The 19723-nt window shown below is 38.2% G+C and overlaps 2 protein-coding genes across 2 annotated transcripts in view; one reads left to right on the forward strand and one right to left on the reverse strand.

Moving 5' to 3' along the window:
- The window catches only part of LYPD1 (LY6/PLAUR domain containing 1), a 70100-nt gene extending 55615 nt beyond the window's left edge, over positions 1-14485 (forward strand). Inside the window, exon 3 of the mRNA XM_087920339.1 lies at positions 14035-14485. Coding sequence (XP_087776465.1) covers positions 14035-14201 — 167 coding nt within the window. The 3' untranslated portion in view covers positions 14202-14485. The remainder of the gene's footprint in view (positions 1-14034) is intronic.
- The window catches only part of GPR39 (G protein-coupled receptor 39), a 173887-nt gene that overhangs the window by 29689 nt on the left and 124475 nt on the right, over positions 1-19723 (reverse strand). The window lies entirely within an intron of this gene.

The raw sequence follows: 19723 nt of genomic DNA on the forward strand, positions 1-19723 counted from the left end.
AAAAACACACTCAAGCTGAGACCTTACAACCTGGATGTTTCAATAGGCCCTTTGGAAATGCAAGGTTTTCACATATGTGGGGAAGACTGATGTGCACAAGTTGCATGGATGTAGGCTCTACTCAGAGGGGACAATAGTAGAAGAAAGAGCAGATGATGACAGAGGTGTGCCCTTATTGTCCTCTTCATGCATGGTTTGTGTTTGGTTTTCAGACTGTAAGGAGGGGCTCTAAAGTGACCAGTGATGGCCTTTAAAATCCTGCATACAGGGTCACATTGTTAGAAGAAGGGACAGTATTTGAATAACAGCCCCATATTTTTCAGACTCCATACATCTGTACACTCTTCATATGTGAAATCTAACAAGAGACATTGCCTGATGCTTATCTGTCAAAGCATACAGGCAAAGACAGTGTTAGGATTGTTTCAGCAAGGCCGTAGTAGAGCTGTACGTGTTTAGTTTCCCTTTAAGAAAACTATGATACTAGTTTGGGGAAGGAAAGCAAAGCCAGAGACACAGAAGTAAAGCAGAACAAAAACAACAACAACAATCCAGTCTCAAGAAACACTTGTATTGAAGAACACCAGTCATTTTAAAGCTGAATATAATTCTTAACGCCAATTGACAAGTACTTCAAGAATATGTTTATGGCACACAGTCAGTCTATCCAAGACATCTGGGCTAGAACGCTTCAGCACAAACTGGTGTCATTCCCATTCACACAGCTGATAACAGCTGGCATACCAGAAGGATATGCAGGCTCCCCGGGAAGCTGGCTTTTTATGGTTCTGATGATAGGAAAAACAAACAAATGAAAATCACCTTTTATTTGACAAGCGATTATCTCCCTGGCTTTTCTCAGAAAGGCATTTTGATCCAGTTGGCAAAGGAAAGGCATATTACATCATGCTAGACTGAATCCAGAATAAAACCTGCTTTTATTTATAAACATATTATTGATTAATAGATTCCAGATCTTGTTCCATTATTAGTTATACGTAATATTGCTACCCACTTTTCAGATAGATTTAATAATCTATTTCTAAAGAAAGGTGCCACTGAGAAATGAGTTATGTTTTCTTCTTTCGTTCAGGCAATCATAACTGAATGTACAATTCTTAAAAGTTTTTGATTTTAAAAAAATATTTCTACATAAATACAACTTACACCATGATCTGTTCTCCACACAAGTCCTCAAACCATATAAAGAGAACATTAAACAAATGAGTAAAAAACACATTTGTGCCCAACATCTGGCTCACCTAAAGCAACAAAATCACTTTGAATATGGTTTAAACATATATCTATATGGGGGAAAGGGGGAAATAACTTTTATAACCACCACTTATTTATTCATTGGGGGAAATGATCCAAACCTACGTATTTGTGTGTGGCCAAAGTATATGAACCTCTAGGATGATCAGTTCATTTGAAGAGGAAAGTAGAGTCAGGGGTTTCATTTAATGAGATGAGAATGAGATGTTAATGTGGGAAGTCCTACTTCGTTGAAACAACAGAATTATGCACCACCAGAATTATGGCTATGTGGAAGAATGTCAAAATTTGGACAAAGGAGATTCCTGAGGACTTCCAAAAAACAGTTGCAGATAAATCACCAGGCTGAAAAAGTTACAAAACTATTTTCAAAGAATGGTGTTGTGGTGTTGGAGAAGACTTTCAGAGTCTCTTGGACTGGAGGGAGACCAAATCAGTCAATCCTAAAGGAAATCAACCCGGGCTGTTTTTTGGAAGGACAGATACTGAATCTGAAGCTCAAACACTTTGGCCACCAAATGAGAAGAGAGGACTCTTTGGGAAAGACCCAGATGTTGGGAAAGATGGAAGGCAAAAGGAGAAGGGAATTGCAGAGGATGAGATGGTTAGATAGTATCATCAACGCAATAGCAATAGCATTTAGACTTATATACTGTTTCACAGAGCTTTACAGCCCCTCTAAGCGGTTTTACAGAGCCAGCATATTGCCCCCAACAATCTGGGTCCTCATTTTACCCACCTGGGAAGGATGGAAAGCTGACTCAACCTTGAACCTGGTGAGATTCAAATTGCCAAATTGCAGGCAACCAGCACTCAGCAGAAGTAGCCTGCAGTACAGCACTCTAACCACTGTGCCACCATGGCAATGAACATGAATTTGGGCAAATTCCAGGAGTCAGTGGAGGACAGAAGGGCCTGACATGCTATAGTCCATATGTGGTTGCGAAGGGTCAGGCACAATTTAGCAACTGAACAAGACTACTATCTAGCACCAACCTTCGGGCAACAGCCCATACTGGCTGTGAACCGTTTGGAACCGAGCCACAGAAGTGCCCGGTGAGCAAGATGTGTGTGCATCCCCACTTGCATGAGCAACAAGAATGCACGTGCGCTCCATTTGTGTAAGCTGTGTGCATGCACGTGCTTGCACGCCACTCACAAAAAAACCATTGCCTTTGCCACCCACCAGTTAGCAAAGCTGGAAAAGTTGGGGAACTCTGGTCTAGCAGATCATAAATAAATGGAGGTATTCAGGAGGATTGTTACTGCCTTCCCCCAGAGTGGTCACCCAACCAGATTCATACGCCAAGGCATATAATACAATGGTTTCAGAGAAGCTCAGGGTATAATCTATGGAACTAAAGGCCTCTTTTGCACTGGTAAATATCAGTATTTATGAGACTACTATGAGGAGAACACTGAGCAAAATTGCACGAAGAAAGTCCCTATTTTCCAAAACTGTAGGTTGCCCACCTACAGTTTGTTAAAGACCACATCGATAAGCTAGAAGACTATTGAAAGAATGTTCTTTGGAAGTCTAAAGTAGTAATTACTACAGTGAAATCAGTATGAGATGAGATTGTTAAATATATGCAAAAGAAACAAGACAATGTTTAAAAAAATAAGATATAGAAACAATAGATTTATTTTCCTTAATAATAAGTCAAGGAAAATGCTGTAAAATTATCACTATCTTTATTTTATTTTATTTTATCCTGCCTTTATTATTTTTAGAAATAACTCAGGGCAGCAAACATATCTAGTACTGCTTCCTCCTTCTATTTTCTCCACAACAACTCTGTGAAGTGAGGTGAGCCGAGAAAGAGTGACTGGCCCAAAGACACCCAGCTGGTTTTCAAGTCTAGAACTCACAGTCTCCTAGCTTCCAGTCTGGTGCTTTCACCAGTAGACCAAATTGGAAACTATGTTGCCAAATGTTCTGCCTTTGTGCTATTGTTTCCTTCCCTCCTTCTTGCCCTCAGTAGTGAAATCCTGGAGGAGTTACATTTTTTCTACAACAACTGAAAGAAACATTAAAAGAAAAGAAAGGGATTTATTTTTTATTTTATTTTATTTATTTGTTTGTCAAACATGTACAAGATAACAAGTATAAGTATGAACATAAACAAGAACAAAGAGAGTAAAAACAGATCATTGGGGCAGTAAGACAGGGACAGTAGGCATACTGGTACGCTTATGCACACCCCCTTTAAGGACCGCTTAGGAATGGGTTGAGGTCCACAGTAGACAGTTTGAGATTGAAGCTGTGAGGGGTTGAGGTTATAACAACGGAGTCAGGTAGGGCATTCCAGGCATTGACCACTCTGTTACTGAAATTGTATTTTCTGCAAACGAGTCTGGAGCGGTTTACCTTGAGTTTGTATCGGTTGTTTGCCCGTGTATTATTGTGATTGAGGCTGAAGAACTCATTGACAGGTAAGACTTTGTAACAGACAATTTTGTGTACTATGCTTAGATAGGACCGCGGGCGGTACAGTTCTAGATTGTCTAGGCCCAAAATTTCAAGCCTGGAGGCATAGGGAATTCTATTGTGAGTGGAGGAGTGGAGTACTTTGCTCGAGAAATGCCTCTGAACCCAGCCTGCAAATATTTTCAAAAGAATTAATTATTTTCTGTTATAATAGATGCACCATTGGAAGATCTGAAAGTCTTCCACGTTAAGGACAGATCATCATGGAAAAAATATATCTATGTTGTTGCTTAATGTTTACACCAACTTAATGTTGAAACCAACTGTACATAATCACATTCACATACATTTACACATGTATGTACTTGATGTACAATCATTTATATCTGCTTTATTTCATGTGTCCAGCACGGAAAACATTTCAAAAATAAAAATGACCTGTTTGTGTTTTTGTTAGATTCACAAAGTTTATCAGGAGTCACTGTCAAATTTATTTGCTTTGAATTTCAGTCTAGTTAAGATATTTATAAGATCCCTAAGTATTATAAAGAAAGGTGTAAAAATAAATGAGTTTCCAGCTGTATGTGCACACTCATATTGACAGTAGATTTCAAAAAGAAAGAAAGAAAGCAGACTGACTGTGTAAAATGTATGCAATTCATATCAATGAATGCCAACAGATGTAGTTTAAATCATTAATAATAATAATAATTTAAAAAAAATAGATCAAACTTTCCCTCTAGAGGTTTTGATCTCTGAGTCTCAACAGTTTCAGCTTTCAGGCCAATGAATCTGGATTAAGGGAGCTCTGTGTACAGAAGACTAAGTAATTCAATCTGTTTGAATTCTGATGTGCATTTCCATTTTCCATAAAACATACAATAATGCACTGATATGATATACGCTTTCCTGGACTCTGAACTGCAACTTGCATTTTTACAAATTGAATATATAAAGAAGCCATGTTTATATAGTTAGATAAATTGTGCACAAAACCCATGTGATATCAGGAAAAGATTTCTTGAAAATATGAATAATGTTAGGAATGGGCTAAAATGTGGGAAATGGGTTAAAATATGAAAACCCATTAAAGGTATCAGAAGCTGTACGAAACAGAAATTGACAGATTGACTCATCCTTAACTTTAGGAGGTAAAGTCTAGAAGATTGAGCAAGCTGCATTGGATGAATTAGAAGAGGCCAGCCCTATCAGCAAAATTTTCATGCAATGGATCAACAGGACAGGCAGCTTAGATTTATAGATAATGAATTGCCTAAAGCCAGAATGAGAGAATAAAGATTTAATCCCAAGTAGATCCAGATTAAAGAAACAGCATAGAAGCATTGGGGCAACCTCTGTAAAATGCAGGGTTATACTCCCTGCATATAACAGTGTATGTTATACTCCCCAGTTTGCTTGGGATTTTCATAGGCTGGTGGTTACACTGATAATACAATTGTCAGTATGTTGGTTTGTATTACTAGTGGTTCGGATGAATAAGATAAAAATTCAGGGTGATCTATAAATGTAAAAATAGATAGATGTGTAAACATATCAGGAACGCTTGCAGCTGTAACTATTTCCTACATACATGGAGCGGTACAATAATATGTGAATAGCTACCCTGTAGGGTTTCAAATCACACGAGTAGCTTTGCTCTCCTATAGTGATGGATATATCACATTAAGTGAATACTTGAACACTGATATGTCCTGAAGTCTGAGATCAAATTCTGAATTCAACTCCTTTTCTCACTCATTCCCCATCTTTGCTGTAAACAATGTAAATAATTTGGGGCATACAAATTAGAATAATCTAAAAGCAACTGATTGGTAGTCAGGCTGCATCACCACACAGAAATTTTCCCCATAGTATTCAGTTCGTTGAAGAATACAAAGGGCTGTGTGTGTGTGTGTGTGTATTTGGGTCTTTTCCCATGTAAGATTAAGAATATCTTGGCGACATTTCGGGAAAAGACCCGAACACACCTAAACATACCTGTGCCTGTGAAAATCTACAAAAGCATATATATATGTTTTTGGCAGAATCTCATCTGCCATCATCAGGCTTCTGTATTATGTTCGTCTGGCAAAACGTTGCTACAACTTTAAAAGCACAACTATAATGACATGGGAAAATACCCGAATAAAGCTGAATACCATACATATATTCTGAGGTTCTCGCGGGTATTTGTATGTGGATCTTTGGTTGTTCGGGTTTTCTCCCGTGTAAGATTCGAAGTATCTAGGCAACGTTTTGATGAAGTCTCATTCATCATCTTCAGGCTTCTGTCTTCGGCTCTTGCTTCTCAGAGTGATGTGAGGTTGCAGCTGCTTCTTCCTTTTAACTGCTAGTGGGGGTGGGACTTGATTGGGTGGGGGCTTGGCTGTGTTCTGATTGGGTGGGGGTGTGTTCTCATTGGTAGGGGGTTTGGCTGTGTTCTGATTGGTTGGGGGGTTGGCTGTGTTCTGATTGGTTGGAGGCGTGTTCTGTTCAGGTGGGGGCTTGGTTGTGCTCAGGTTAGTCTTAGTTGCTGGGGGATTTGAGTTGGTGAGCTGTGATCTTGCTGTTTGGCTTCGAGTTCGTGGTTGTGCTGCATCTTCATAGTGGGTGTCGGTTTGCTTCATGTATGGCTCGGAGGGGTTTGAAGTGGGTAGTGATGCAGCTGCAGTGCAGCTTCTGGTCCATGGTCATGTCTCATCTTCTGAGTGGGTGTGAGTCTGTTTTCTACATGGAAGTGTGGTGGTGGCATCTTGTGTGGCTCTCATGGGTGTGGGTGAGAACACACCCCCACCCAATCAGAACACAGCCAAGCCCCCACCCAATCAAGTCCCACCCCCACTAGCAGTTAAAAGGAAGAAGCAGCTGCAACCTCACATCACTCTGAGAAGCAAGAGCTGAAGACAGAAGCCTGAAGATGATGAATGAGACTTCATCGAAACGTTGCCTAGATACTTCGAATCTTACGTGGGAGAAAACCCGAACAACCAAAGATCTATCTATCTATCTATATATATATATATATATGAAAAATATTGATTCACAATCATAGATTATCTGCTGTCTCCAACTTTCCATAAAAGGAAGTACATTTCTTATATGATTATTTTTAGAAAGACGTTCTTATTACTCTGCTCCAGAAAAAGAAAAAGTCTTGTGGCATATTTAAACTTTTATATTGATATCAAGGGTGGGATTCAAATTTTTAACAACCGGTTCTATGGGCATGGCTTAGTTGGTGGGTGTGGCTTGGGGGTCATATGGCTGGTTGGGTGTGGCCAACTCAACATCACTCACATCGAGGCACGCATCTCCTTGCCTAGCCTCTCATGACTGTGGAGATGCTGCAACAGTCGTAAGTGTGAAAAATGGTCATAAGTCACTTTTCTCAGTGCCATTGTAACTTTGAATGGTCACTCCACACAAGCAAAGTACCAGCAAAGGAGGGGAAAATAACTCCAGAGAAGTTCCTGAGACAGGAAGTCTAGTCTTGCCAAGAACGTAATAAGTCTTAACGGAGAGGCAGTTTCTGTAAGCAACACCAGAATGTTTCCTTCCTGCCTTTCTTACAGGATTAGGCCAGTCATTTCTTCTAACAACTGGTTCTCCAAACTGCTTAGAATGTTAACAACCGGTTCTAGTGAATAGGTGCGAACCTGTAGAATCCCACCCATGATTGATATGTGAGCTTTCATGGATTGTGGTCTACTTCATTAAAAGGCAACAGTTTGGATAAGAAGGATGGTTATATATAAAAAAGTTTTACACTGAGAGCAAAGAGCTACTTTAATAAGATTATATGCTGGTCAGTTTAATTTGTTACAGCTCTGAATCTGGCCAAGATAAATCATACAAAATGAGCTTATTTCAGCTGATGATTTTCCAAGTTGGGCCGCCTTCACAATTTTTTTTAAAAAAGAAAGCCCTGCTTAATGAAGAAATATGACTGATTTGTCTCTTTGCTGACTAAATATATAAAATCATGAAAATTAGACTGAAATGACAGATCTATATATTATCAAAACTGCTGATCTTTTCAATGCAGCTAGAGAAAAATAAAAATCCTCTTTTTTTCTTCTTCTTGCGGCTTCATTATAGGCCGGAAATGGGAAAATTTCATTACTAACTCCTATTTGTTTCCTCAGTTATTTCTGTTTCTTAATAGTTATTCCTTAATTGCACTATGATAAGATCCTTGCCGCTTTGAAACATTTCCCCACCGGCCTCCATTCTATTAAGGACCCTGCCTGCCTGCCAAGAGCATAAAATTAAAAATCAAACCACCACTTCAGAAAGGTTTAACGTGTGCCACCCTGAAAATGTTTCTGTAGCTTACAGCCTTTTAATTGCAGCACCAGCTTAACAGCACAATCTCCCTCAGTGTTTTAAACTGTTTTCCTTTGAAATCCAAGAAAGGCAGGAGTAGAGTTCTCGTTTAACACTGTGTTTTACACTCCGTGTGGATCCTGTATGCCTTCGTAGCCCTTTCCCAGCTTAAATTTGTTTGCTCACATTCTGGATATTTTTGTCAGAATAACCAAATAACAGAGTTGGAAGAAACCTTGGAGGTCTTTTAATCCAACCTCTACTCAAGCAGGAGACCCTACACCATTTCAGATAAATGGCTGTCCAATCACTTCTTTAAAACCTCCAGTGATGGAGCAGCCACAACTTCTGGAGGCAAGTTATTCCACGGATTAATTGTTCTCATTGTCAGTAAATTTCTCCTTAGTTCTAGGTTGGTTCTCTCCTTTGATTACATTCCAGCCATTGCTTCTTGTCCTGCCCTCAGGTGAATTGATTGATTTCCCCCTCTTTTTTGTGCCAGCCCCTTAGACATTGGAACACTGCTATCATGTCACCCCTAATCCTTCTTTTCATTAAATTAAACATATCCAATTCCTGCAACTGTTCCTTAAGTGTATGTGAAGCATGTGAACAGATTGTTAGGATTGAATGGGACGATGATCTGCCTGTTTAAGAGCAACACTGATACTGATACATATTTGCTTTATTTAATATTTTTATGAAACCATTGCACCTATTTTGTCCTTTCTAATCCTATAGGTTTATTTTTTTTCTTATTGGAGATCTTGTTTTCTTCAGAAAGCCCCAGCTCCAGCTAACTAATTATAAAGTATGGAGAGAGAGAAAAAAAAAAAAAAGCACAAGCATACAGCTATTCCATCGTACAGTACTCATAACTTCCACAAATCTGTCCTCCTGAGTTAAATCATATCTCTTGAGCAGGGGTCTCAAACTGGTGGCCCACGGGCCAATTGCGGCCCGCAGGATGATATCCTGTGGCCCCCACCATGATATAAAAGTATAATATTAGTGCGGCCTGCAGGGGGAATGGACCCCTGAAGGAAGTCCTGCCTGCCGTTCCTCGTCGTGGCTTCTTCTCCGCCCTGAACTTTAACAAGTCCAAGTACAGGTCCAGACTTACTGATGATCATCTTCAAGCCATACTGAGGGTCTCAAGTGCCTCCTCTCTCAAGCCAAATGTGGCTCAGATATGTGAGAGGAAGCGTTGTCAAGTCTCTGGTAGCAAGGAGTAAGCTGGAGAAGCCATGTTCTGAGGAACTGTTCATGATCTTCATTCAATGTTCCATTCATGTGTTCAGGACAGTTCATGTATTGGAGAAATCATTAACTGTTGATGACATTTGAGGATATTTTTTTAACAACGTTTTTTGTGGAATCCCTTATGCGGCCCAGCCTCACCCAGACTCTGCCTCCAGCGGCCCCCAGGTAAATTGAGTTTGAGACCCCTGCTCTTGAGAGAGTGAATACTTGATTGCCTATAGGGACTACTCTCAATATGCTAGGAGGGATAGAAATAGACAAAATAATTGATGAAGAAAATCATGATCAGACCAAATTATGCTTTAAATATCACACCAGAGTCAAAATTGGCTTGGCACAGATTGTGTACAAATAAATGCAATTACATTTGACTCTGTTTAAAACATTATTTCTTTTTACATTAGCATCCAAATTTGTTTTCTCTGTGTCTCAGAAGTGCATACCCACCTAGTGCAACTATCACAAGATCCATTACTTGTTGAAAATGTTCTTAATCAAGAGAGCTCTTTGACCTACAGCAAAACACAGCAAAGACAAATAGCTAGATATTTGTCTCTGTTTCAGCATTCCCATGGATGCAATTATCAAGGATATTATCCAAACCTACAGATATCTTAAAAGGACAATAATGCATCATAAGACACATGGCAAAGTACCCAGATCTCTTTTCACTGCTTTTTCTTATTGAAGTAAATACACCAAGGAAACAGAACAATTTTCAAGTCACCAAAATAGATTTTGTTCCACAGACAGTTCCATGTAATTCATCAAGTTCAGATCCCAAACCGTTTTCAGGAGCCTCTATTTTATTTGGTTTAGTTTAGATTAGATTATAGAGTACAGACCCTTGATTTAATGATGTAGATGTGTATCCTGATTAATGAAATCTGGTAAACTTAAAAATAAATAATTGAACTTGTTTCCCATGAAAGCAGGCTGGTACTTATTACCGATTCTACAAAACATAGGCAATAGAGAGCAATTTTTTTATCAGTAATCAAGTAATTATACTATACTAATATCCATGGATTACTGGATATTACTGATAGATCTTGATAAACCAGATCTATCAGTAATCCAGTAATTATACTATTTTTACAAAGCAATGAAAAAACAAAACAAATGAAGACCAATATACATGTTCCAGGCAGTGATGGGATTCAAAAGATTCATCACTGGTTCTGTAGGCATGGCTTGGTGGGCATGGCTGCAGGGGTGGGATCCTGAAACTTGTGTGACTTGTGTGCACATGCGTGCACCAAATGCACACTTTGCACACATTAAAACAGTAAAAGCTAAGCTACTGTACCTCTCAGCTGTTTAGCACAGCAATCTGCTCTGCTGCGCCAAACAGCTGAGGGGTTAAAAAGGACTTGGGAGCAGGGGCGGACGGGTGGGCCCAACAGCAGAGACTTTGAGCGAACTGGTTCTCTGCCAGCTGATCTTTGGTGCTACCAGCATACCAGAACCAGGCCAAACCCATAGAATAGCACCACTGGTTCCAGGTTAATGTTGTAGGATCCAAAGTGGGTCACTCATGGGGGATCAGAGGTTTAGTCTTCTGAGCTTTTGGATTCTTTCTAGAGCCCCTCTTCAAGGAACTTCTCACTCACCAGAATCACACATTCTGCAGAGAGAAGTGACCTAGATTGGATCCTGCAAAAAACAAAGAACCTTAGATTTTGACTCAATTTTGAAACAACATTTGATTGTTTATTTCCAACCCATTTTTACTCACGTTTGCAGTTCCTAGAAAAGCTCTCTTCTTCTTCCCGTGTTTTCTCCACAGTGTTTATCCCCTTTTTTTCCTGAGTTCTAGTCCTTATTCTCAATTTTGATGTGCTGTATTCTTAAAACACTGGCTTAGCATCTCTTAATGTGAATTTGTCTTAGCTTTTTCTACTTATTGTCCCTGTCCCAAAAATGTTCTTCCTACTTTGTAGTACATCAGATGAAGACATCCCTACTTTATGTCTACTACACATTCTTTAATGTGTAATGGCAATGTGTATCAACTACACACACTATAGATTTACATCTATATATGTGTTAGGATTTTATATTCTTCTACCCCAATCTAATATGGTTACAAAGTCTTCAAACAAATATTAAAAGTATCAAATATATATATATATGTCTAAAAACCTACACCACTATGGTTCAATGAACATTACGTTTGGTATGGACCCCAAGGACATCTCTGTATGAATCATAGTCTGGAGAAAGCTAGCATTGTCCTTCGGAGTCAACTGGCTATCTGTAAAACAGCAAAAATATTTACCAGCTTGAAGCAGTAGATCATATATATACAAGCAACTAGGAAGAATTCTAGCAACACACACAATCAGGGATACTTTTCAAAGGGGGTGCCTTTCTAATATGAAATGATGCATGAATAGAACCTTTGAAACATGTAAAGAGGTGGGTGGCATATAAATATTATAAAGTAGGCAACTAAGATACATGATATCCCTGTTTGTGGATTCTTTTCCCCTCTACTTTCCACATTTTAATAAAAATAGATACATGGAGAATTAGGGAGGTAGTAAGATTTATTGGAACATAGAATACCCTTCTAGTAGGACGATCATATTTTCATTTTGTATGTATTGTATTTCTCAGTAAATGTAATAAGTATCAAATGCTGCAACAATATCAGCAAGTGCCACTAACGTCCAAAGAATACTGAGATAATTATTCCCAGAATAGAATAGAATAAAATAAGCGTAACACTATCACATTATAAGAAGAAGAAACATAATACTTGGACCTAAAATATGAAGAGTTATTTTTAGTTATAGAACAACGACCTTTTTCTTAATAGCAAAAACCACAAGGATAGGGAAATGTTTTTCAAGATCATGGTTTTATCACACTTATTATTTTTTTAAAAAAGCTAACTGTATGATATCTGTGACCAGACAATCCTGTTCAGATGTACCCAAAATATATGTTGTTAGTGTTGATATATGCCATGCTCATCACATAGCAGAAAGAGCGCATGGAGCAGGATGCCTATCTTAAACAAGATGGTTTCACAAAAGAGGGGGAAAAAGAAACAAGGAAACAAAGCAGAAAGCAGAAGCACATTAGTTTAAATAATAAAATAAAGGGGGAGTTCTTGTGATAGCGGTGGTGTGAAGTTTCAGCTATTTTTCCTGAATAGGAGCACATTAGGAAGCAAAGTCAGTTGACTCTCCATAATACCCGTGAATGGGATTTTAGCATAAGCAACATTGAACATCCTGTTCTATGTACACCAAAGCCCCAACATCCAATCTCTTTTTAGGAAGATATACAATGCTTATTAAACTGGCAAACTTCAGGGTTTGACTAAAACCTCATACTTCGTTCTACTTTTTCTCCATTTTATAATACGATGGTGCTGATATACAGTGGGAGAGGAGAAATTAGACCCCAGCCTCAAATGATGTAATAGGAAAAGCAGAAACGAGATTGGGGTTGTGGCTGCAAGGAGTATCGTATCTATTGTGGAGCTTTTTTCTCTTATTACACAGGTCTTGTGTAGTTTCAGTTTTAGTGGCTGAAACTGTGGTGGCGCAGTGGTTAGAATGCAGTACTACAGGCTACTTGTGACTGCTGGCTGCCTGCAGTTCAGCAGTTCGATCCTGACCAGCTCAAGGTTGACTCAGTCTTCCATCCTTCCAAGGTTGGTAAAATGAGGACTCAGATTGTTAGGGGCAATATAAAACTGCTTAGAGAGGCCTGTAAAGCACTGTGGAATGGTATATAAGTCTAAGTTGCTATTGCTATTAGTCATAAACATCGGTCTCCAAACTTGTCAAGTTCAAGACTTATGGACTTCAATTCCCAGAATGCTGGTGGAGGAATTCTGGGAGTTGAAGTCCAAAAGTCTGGACAAAAGCATTAGTTGGCATTTTCAATACAGGTAGTCCTTGAGTTACAACCATTCATTTAGTGACCATTACATCTGTGCTGAAAAAAGTGACTTATCACCATTTTTCACACTCACAACCATTGCAGCATCACAAGATCAAAATTCACAAGATCAAAATTCAGATGCTTGGTAACCAACTCATATTTACATAGTTACTTCTGACAAACAAAGTCAATGGGGAAGCCAGATCCACTTAACAACCATGTTACTCATTTAACAACTGCAGTGATTCATTTAATAACCAAAAGGTTATTAAGAAGAAAGATCATAAAAGGGACAAAACTCACTTAAAAACTGTCTTGCTTAGCAATGGAAATTTTGGGCCATAAAGCGAGGACTGCCTATATTCAGAATGACTTGGTACCAGATGAATCTGGATGATTTTTTTTCTTTTTTTAGTCTATTCCAAGGTCCATTTTTACCACAGACAGGATGGGCTGTGGAAAAAAGATGTTTTTCACGGGTTGTACCTTGGCTTTAAAACAACCTCTTTTAAAATGTTTACATGGTATAAAATGCCTTCATGCAGTACCAACTGCCTTTCATTTTATTTATTTATTTTTTAAAAAGGTGTTTCGTTCACACAGATCCACTCAGAAAATCGATGGTTCTACACTTCGGCCCTTATTGCTTGGTGTTTTGTTGCAGTAGCTACATCACCGGTAGTTTTACTTTTTCTTCTACCAGAAGTAACATTTCATGGGGTCTGCGGATATTTTGACACTGTGTTTTAATACCGTACTGTAGAAGAAATCATTTCAGCATTTCTTTTTACTGTTCTACTATTGCCTGTTTTTCTTTTCTTTTCTTTTTTTTTCAGTGAAGTGCCGGAAAATGTTGCGTAGTACAGAACAACAACTCTTCCAGCACCTCTTCTCTTTGATGGAACAGCTTGCAAAGGATTCTCCACGGTTTTATAGCAGCCACAACACACTCTCAGGCAGGCAAAAGGGAGGAAAACTTGATTCTCCTGTTTTATTTATTTGAAAGTCTGCCAAACTCCTGCTGAGGGAGCCAATGGCAATCTTTTGCTCTTACTTTCCATTGATCTAAAAGAACTGAAGGGACTAAACAAAAAAAAAAAACCCTCACACTTCAGATCACAAGACTAGATGGTAAACAATTGTTTATTATGAACCGTCAGAAGAGATAAATAAGGAAAGCAGGTACATATCGTAAAGCTTAAAAAGCTTGTCAGTGCTGAAATCTCCGTAAAAAGCTTTCAAAAATGTGAATAAAATATGTTATTGATTAAAGCATTCAGAACTTCAGGGGAGTTGCCTGCAGGTCTGGTTATTTAAGGTAAGCATAAGCAAGCTCATCCAACACAGAAATGAGAGAAAACAAGTTTCTAGAAACCACAAATTGTGTGAAAGCTCATATTTTCTTCTTAGTAATAAAAAGGGCCTATAGCACTACTTTATACTAGTAATTTTATGAAACACTTAATATTTTAATCCTGATTTAAATCTTATAAGATGTAAGCAAACTTTCTTTGAAGGCTTAGAGTAACTTCTAGGCCAAAATATTCATGAAAATATGTTTTCCTCTCTCCTTCAGAGGATCTTCTAATACCACAATTCCCCCACCCCACCCCTCCAAAAATAAGCTAAAGTAAACTTACATTGCTAGTACAACACAATTGTGGTAGATTCTCAAACAGTTAAAAAAAAATCTCCATCATCTTTGTTCCGCATTACTTTCACTCCTCACAATGAATTTACTGTGTAATGAGACTAAAATAAAATCAAAGCAAAAAAACATTTCTGTATTACACAGCAGATAGTGTTGCATTGTAAGCAAGTATATTGCCAAGTGTCAGGCAATAGCCAAATACCAGACAATTGGTTCTTTGAGACTCAGGAGACAATAACACACAAGTAAAAAGATGTTAAGCTTTATTATTTAGCAGAGCCATTTCAACCAAAAAACAAAAGCATAACATATCTAGCAAGATGATAATAAACTTTCCAGGAGCCCCAAAGGAACATAGAGAAACCTTAAGACAGCCACATACACACACAACACCAGGTTGATGTCAAAGCACAAGGGGCAATATCAGAGGGTTTTTTTGTCCCTATTTTGCATCAGATCATGGGCTAAGAGGTCGATTATTCATGCTTGGTACACAAAACTCATGACTTGTTTACATGGCATCACTTGCCTGAACTTAGCTGGATGGTACACTTGTTCATCATGCAAATTGACAACACCTGGGATGAAAATGAAAAAAAAATCTGGTAATTATAGATAAGCAGGTGCCAATTTTAGTAATCTTGGGTTCCTCTTTAATGTACTACAGCTGTGTTGAGCTTTTTCTCTTAGCAGGAACAGGAAGGAACAAGCAATTTAGAAACCATCGTAACTCAGAACTCTACACTTCTAGAGTGTTCTTAATGTGAAGGAGAGATCAAAAGATGTCATTACACTGCTCATGAAAGTACATCTCTCACATTTTTATCCTGCTTTCCCTTTTATCTAACCAGTAAATCTGTATGTAGACTAGACTGAACATGAATTTTCTAGATCAATGGGATTCGAATCCAAATTGTGTTATGGTAGAAGACCGTAATGTAGAAGACCGTTGTATTTTGAGCAGTGTACCTGTACTACCATAACACAATTTGGATTCAAATCCCATTGATCTAGAAAATTCATGTTCAGTCTAGTCTACATACAGATTTACTGGTTAGATAAAAGGGAAAGCAGGATAAAAATGTGAGAGATGTACTTTTAAAAACTGCTTATCAAACAAAAGAATATATAGAAATATAAAGAAAAAGCACATTATATCCAACCTTACCAGTTCATAATTTAAAGCTAGACTGCATTTGGCTTGAGAAATATCATTAATTTTCTAAAAATCCTTATAATCAGAAATAGGTAGATATACTGCTAATAGTAATACATATATTTCAAAATGTTCAGATCAACATCTTACTGATTCTGATTCTTACTGATTCTCATAAATGTCCTTCTTTTGACTTCGCAATGTTATCACTCTTAATTAGAGAATTAGAGAAACTAAAGAAAAGCAGAATGCATGTTTTTGGAACTGTATTAAGAATCCCCCTTTAGGATATTTTTTTTAAACATTCAGAGGCACAAAAAACGTTAACACTTTTTCTTCCTATAATTATCCTGCAGTATGTAATCAGTACTCAACATATCCCCGAGGAAAGGAAAAAAGAAGCCTTGCCCTTTAAGGAATAGGCAAAGTTCTTTCCTTTTGTGGATTCAAATTTCCCGGCTGGGAGAAATGCAAAATGATTTGGTCAGCTGTGTTGAAAGTCAGAATCAGTTTATTAATAGGAAGGCAGATAAGAAATCTCACAGCATTCCTAAGATTAATCTAATAAGTGAGTAGGAAAACCTCTCTTTTATACATTTCAGATTCTTTGATTTGTAAGTGAAGTCTTTGATTTGTGTGTGTTGAATTCCTGTCTCTTTGAGATTAGGATCTTTTCCTGGGATCTTGGTTTTATGGTCCTGATCCTTTGTAGTTGCTTGTTTGCTATCATGGTTCCTTCCTGCCATGGCCTTTGGTTTGCTTTTCACAAGTTTTTTTATAGCTTGCCATCTATTTGATTTCTATGGGAAAGGATCTTAGCTAGTTTGTAGGGTTTTTTTCTCTGCAGCTCATGCCTGTAATTTTCTCCTTCCTTTGTTGTGAAAAGTAAGCTGGCTACTTGAGAAAGGATGGGGGCTGTTTTCCTAAAAGAGAGGAGAATCGTAACTTCCAACACCCCAAAAGTAGAATATAGTAGGACAAGAAATTTAGGTAACCTTAAATGAAAATGAAACTACCTGGAAATACATTCACGATTAGTTTCATAATAGGACATGAAATAATTATATACATGAAGATGTGAGAGCTCACAGAAGAAAAATACTTATACCATTAAATTTATTTATTGATTTATTTGTCAAACATGTACAAGATAACAAGTATAGGTATGAACATAAACATAAACAAAGGAAATAAATACAGATAAATGGGAACAGTAAGACAGGGATGGTAGGCACGTGGATGCACTTATGCAAGCCCCCTTTAAAGACCTCTTAAGAATGGGGTGAAGTCCACCGTAGACAGTTTGAGGTTGAAGCTGTGAGGGGTTGAGGCTGTAACAACAGAGTCAGATAACTGACGTTGTATTTTCTGCAATCGAGTTTGGAGCAGTTTACCTTGAGTTTGTATTGGTTGTTTGCCTGTGTATTATTATGATTGAAGCTGAAGAAGTCATTGATGGGCAAGATGCTATAGCAGACAATTTTGTGAACTATGCTTAGATCAGACCGCAGGCGGTACAGTTCCGGATTGTCCAAGCCCAAGATTTCAAGCCTGGAGGCATAGGAAATACTTATGATTTATACTTATACTTATCAACCAAATTATGATTGGTTGATCCCTCAAATGATCAAAAAAGAATCTAAAAGTTTTAGGAAGTAAATTCCTTGGTAGAGAAGATAAAGCTCTGCTTCAGAAGGAACCATACTACTATAACTTTTATTCTCAGAACACAGGTGTAACCAAAGCAGAACTACTCTTGAGAAATATATTTCTCTCTGGAGTCTCTTTTAAAATAAGGCTGACTTTTTTATTAAATACAGTCTCCTACCAGCAGAGTTATTTTTCAGTCAGCTATGAAGAAAGCCTACTGATACTTTTGGCTGAATTATTTGAAAGGTTTTCCTACTTCACCTTTGGCTCCCTGTATCAACAAAGCTGAATACCGAGGACGTTTGCACAGTTACGTATAGAAGGCATTCTGTGCTAGTCACTCAATGTCATGGTTCTTTTATTTCTGCAGTGCCCAGAAGCACATAAAGCTTTTAGTAACTATTCTTTGGTAATGAAAAGATACCTTCAAGCTGTGATGGTGCACCTGTACACCAGTAGGAGAACGTCCTGAGATAAGAAAAAGGATTTCTTGAAAGGGGCAGAAATAACAGTTCCCATCCAGGCCCCCCTCCAAAAAAATAAAAAGAAAAAACAAGAACAACCCAGTGATGCAATCACTGCTCTTTGGAGATAGGCATTATTGTTTCTGGACTGGCGAGCCAGGTTTACAAATTATGCCAAGGCACAATGTGCTTTGAAATTAGCATTTAATATGGCATGTGAAAGGGATGCGGTGACTCAGTGGCTAAGATGCTGAGCTTGTTGATCAGAAAGGTCGACAGTTCAGTGGTTCAAATCCCTAATACCGCATAATGGGGTGAGCTCCCGTTACTTGTCCTAACAGTTTGAAAGCATGTAAAAAAAATGCAAGTAGAAAAATAGGGACCACCTTTGGTGGAAAGGTAACAATATTCCCCGCACCTTTGGTGTTTAGTCATGCCGGCCACTTTACCACAGAGACGTCTTTGGCTAGAACTGGCTCTTCGGCTTTGAAATGGAAATGAGCACCGCCCCCTAGAGTCGGGAACAACTAGTACATATGTGCAAGTGGAACCTTTACCTTTATGGTATGTGAACCCAATCAGTGCAGTTCATTAACCATTGTTAGCAGTGTGCGTAAATAAGGGAAGCATGATTTATTTAACTGGAATACACACCTAAGCACCACACAGAGTTTGAAGGGGGCATGCTAACCACTAAAAAAACATATTGAATGCTAGTTCCTTCTGAAGATTTTCCTTGTTCTTAATGCATAGATTCAGTTTCAAAATTGTGATGGGTTACTCACATCACTGGGGATATTTGCAGAGGTAATGGGGAGACAGATAGACTGTAGTTTTAGTATGCAGGGTTTATGATTATGGAGATGGCCAGTTATACTCAACTAGCTTTTGAAATTTTGTTATGGGATCAAAGCTTGCTTGTAGATGGTATCCTAGTTCCAGGGGAATGCAAAGAAGTCTTGCCACATTGATATATAGCAGAGGTTTCCAAACTTGGCAACTTTAAGACTTGTGGACTTCAATTCCCAGAATTCTCGCCAGCTATGCTGCCTGGACAATTCTGAGAGTTGAAGTCCACAAGTCTTAAAGTTGCCAAGTTTGGGGAGCCCTGATATATAGAGTCAAATCCATTTCCAAAACATTTTTCACATGATATTCCTCTTCATCAGTTCTCTTTTGATAGAACATAAAAAGTTTATTACATTCAAGAAAGCTCTCCCTATACGACCCAGGGTCCACGCACAACATATGGGTCTTCTTAATCCCTAAACATGTGTTTAACCAAGTTCTAAAAGAATCTCTCTCTTTCTCTGTATATCTCACTGCTTAGTAGAATGTGCTGATTTTATTTTCTTCAGTCCTATAGACAAGTTAAAAAAAAATACTAACAGCATTTATATGTAGCACATTTGGACTATTTTCAAGTATTTTTTCTCATTTCATCAAATCAAAGGCAGCCTAATTATATTTTCCTATTATCTGCTCGCATCGCCAACTAAAGTTGACCCCTTCTTGGGTCAGTAGGTAAACAATACTTTTGAATGATTAAAGAAATGGTCATTTGATTGGTTATCCACAGTCCAGTACCAGGGTTCAGCATATCA

This window comes from Pseudonaja textilis, chromosome 1, assembly GCF_049901715.1.
Source record: "Pseudonaja textilis isolate UNSWEBS1 chromosome 1, rPseTex1.2, whole genome shotgun sequence".
Classification (NCBI taxonomy): Eukaryota; Metazoa; Chordata; class Lepidosauria; order Squamata; family Elapidae; genus Pseudonaja; species Pseudonaja textilis.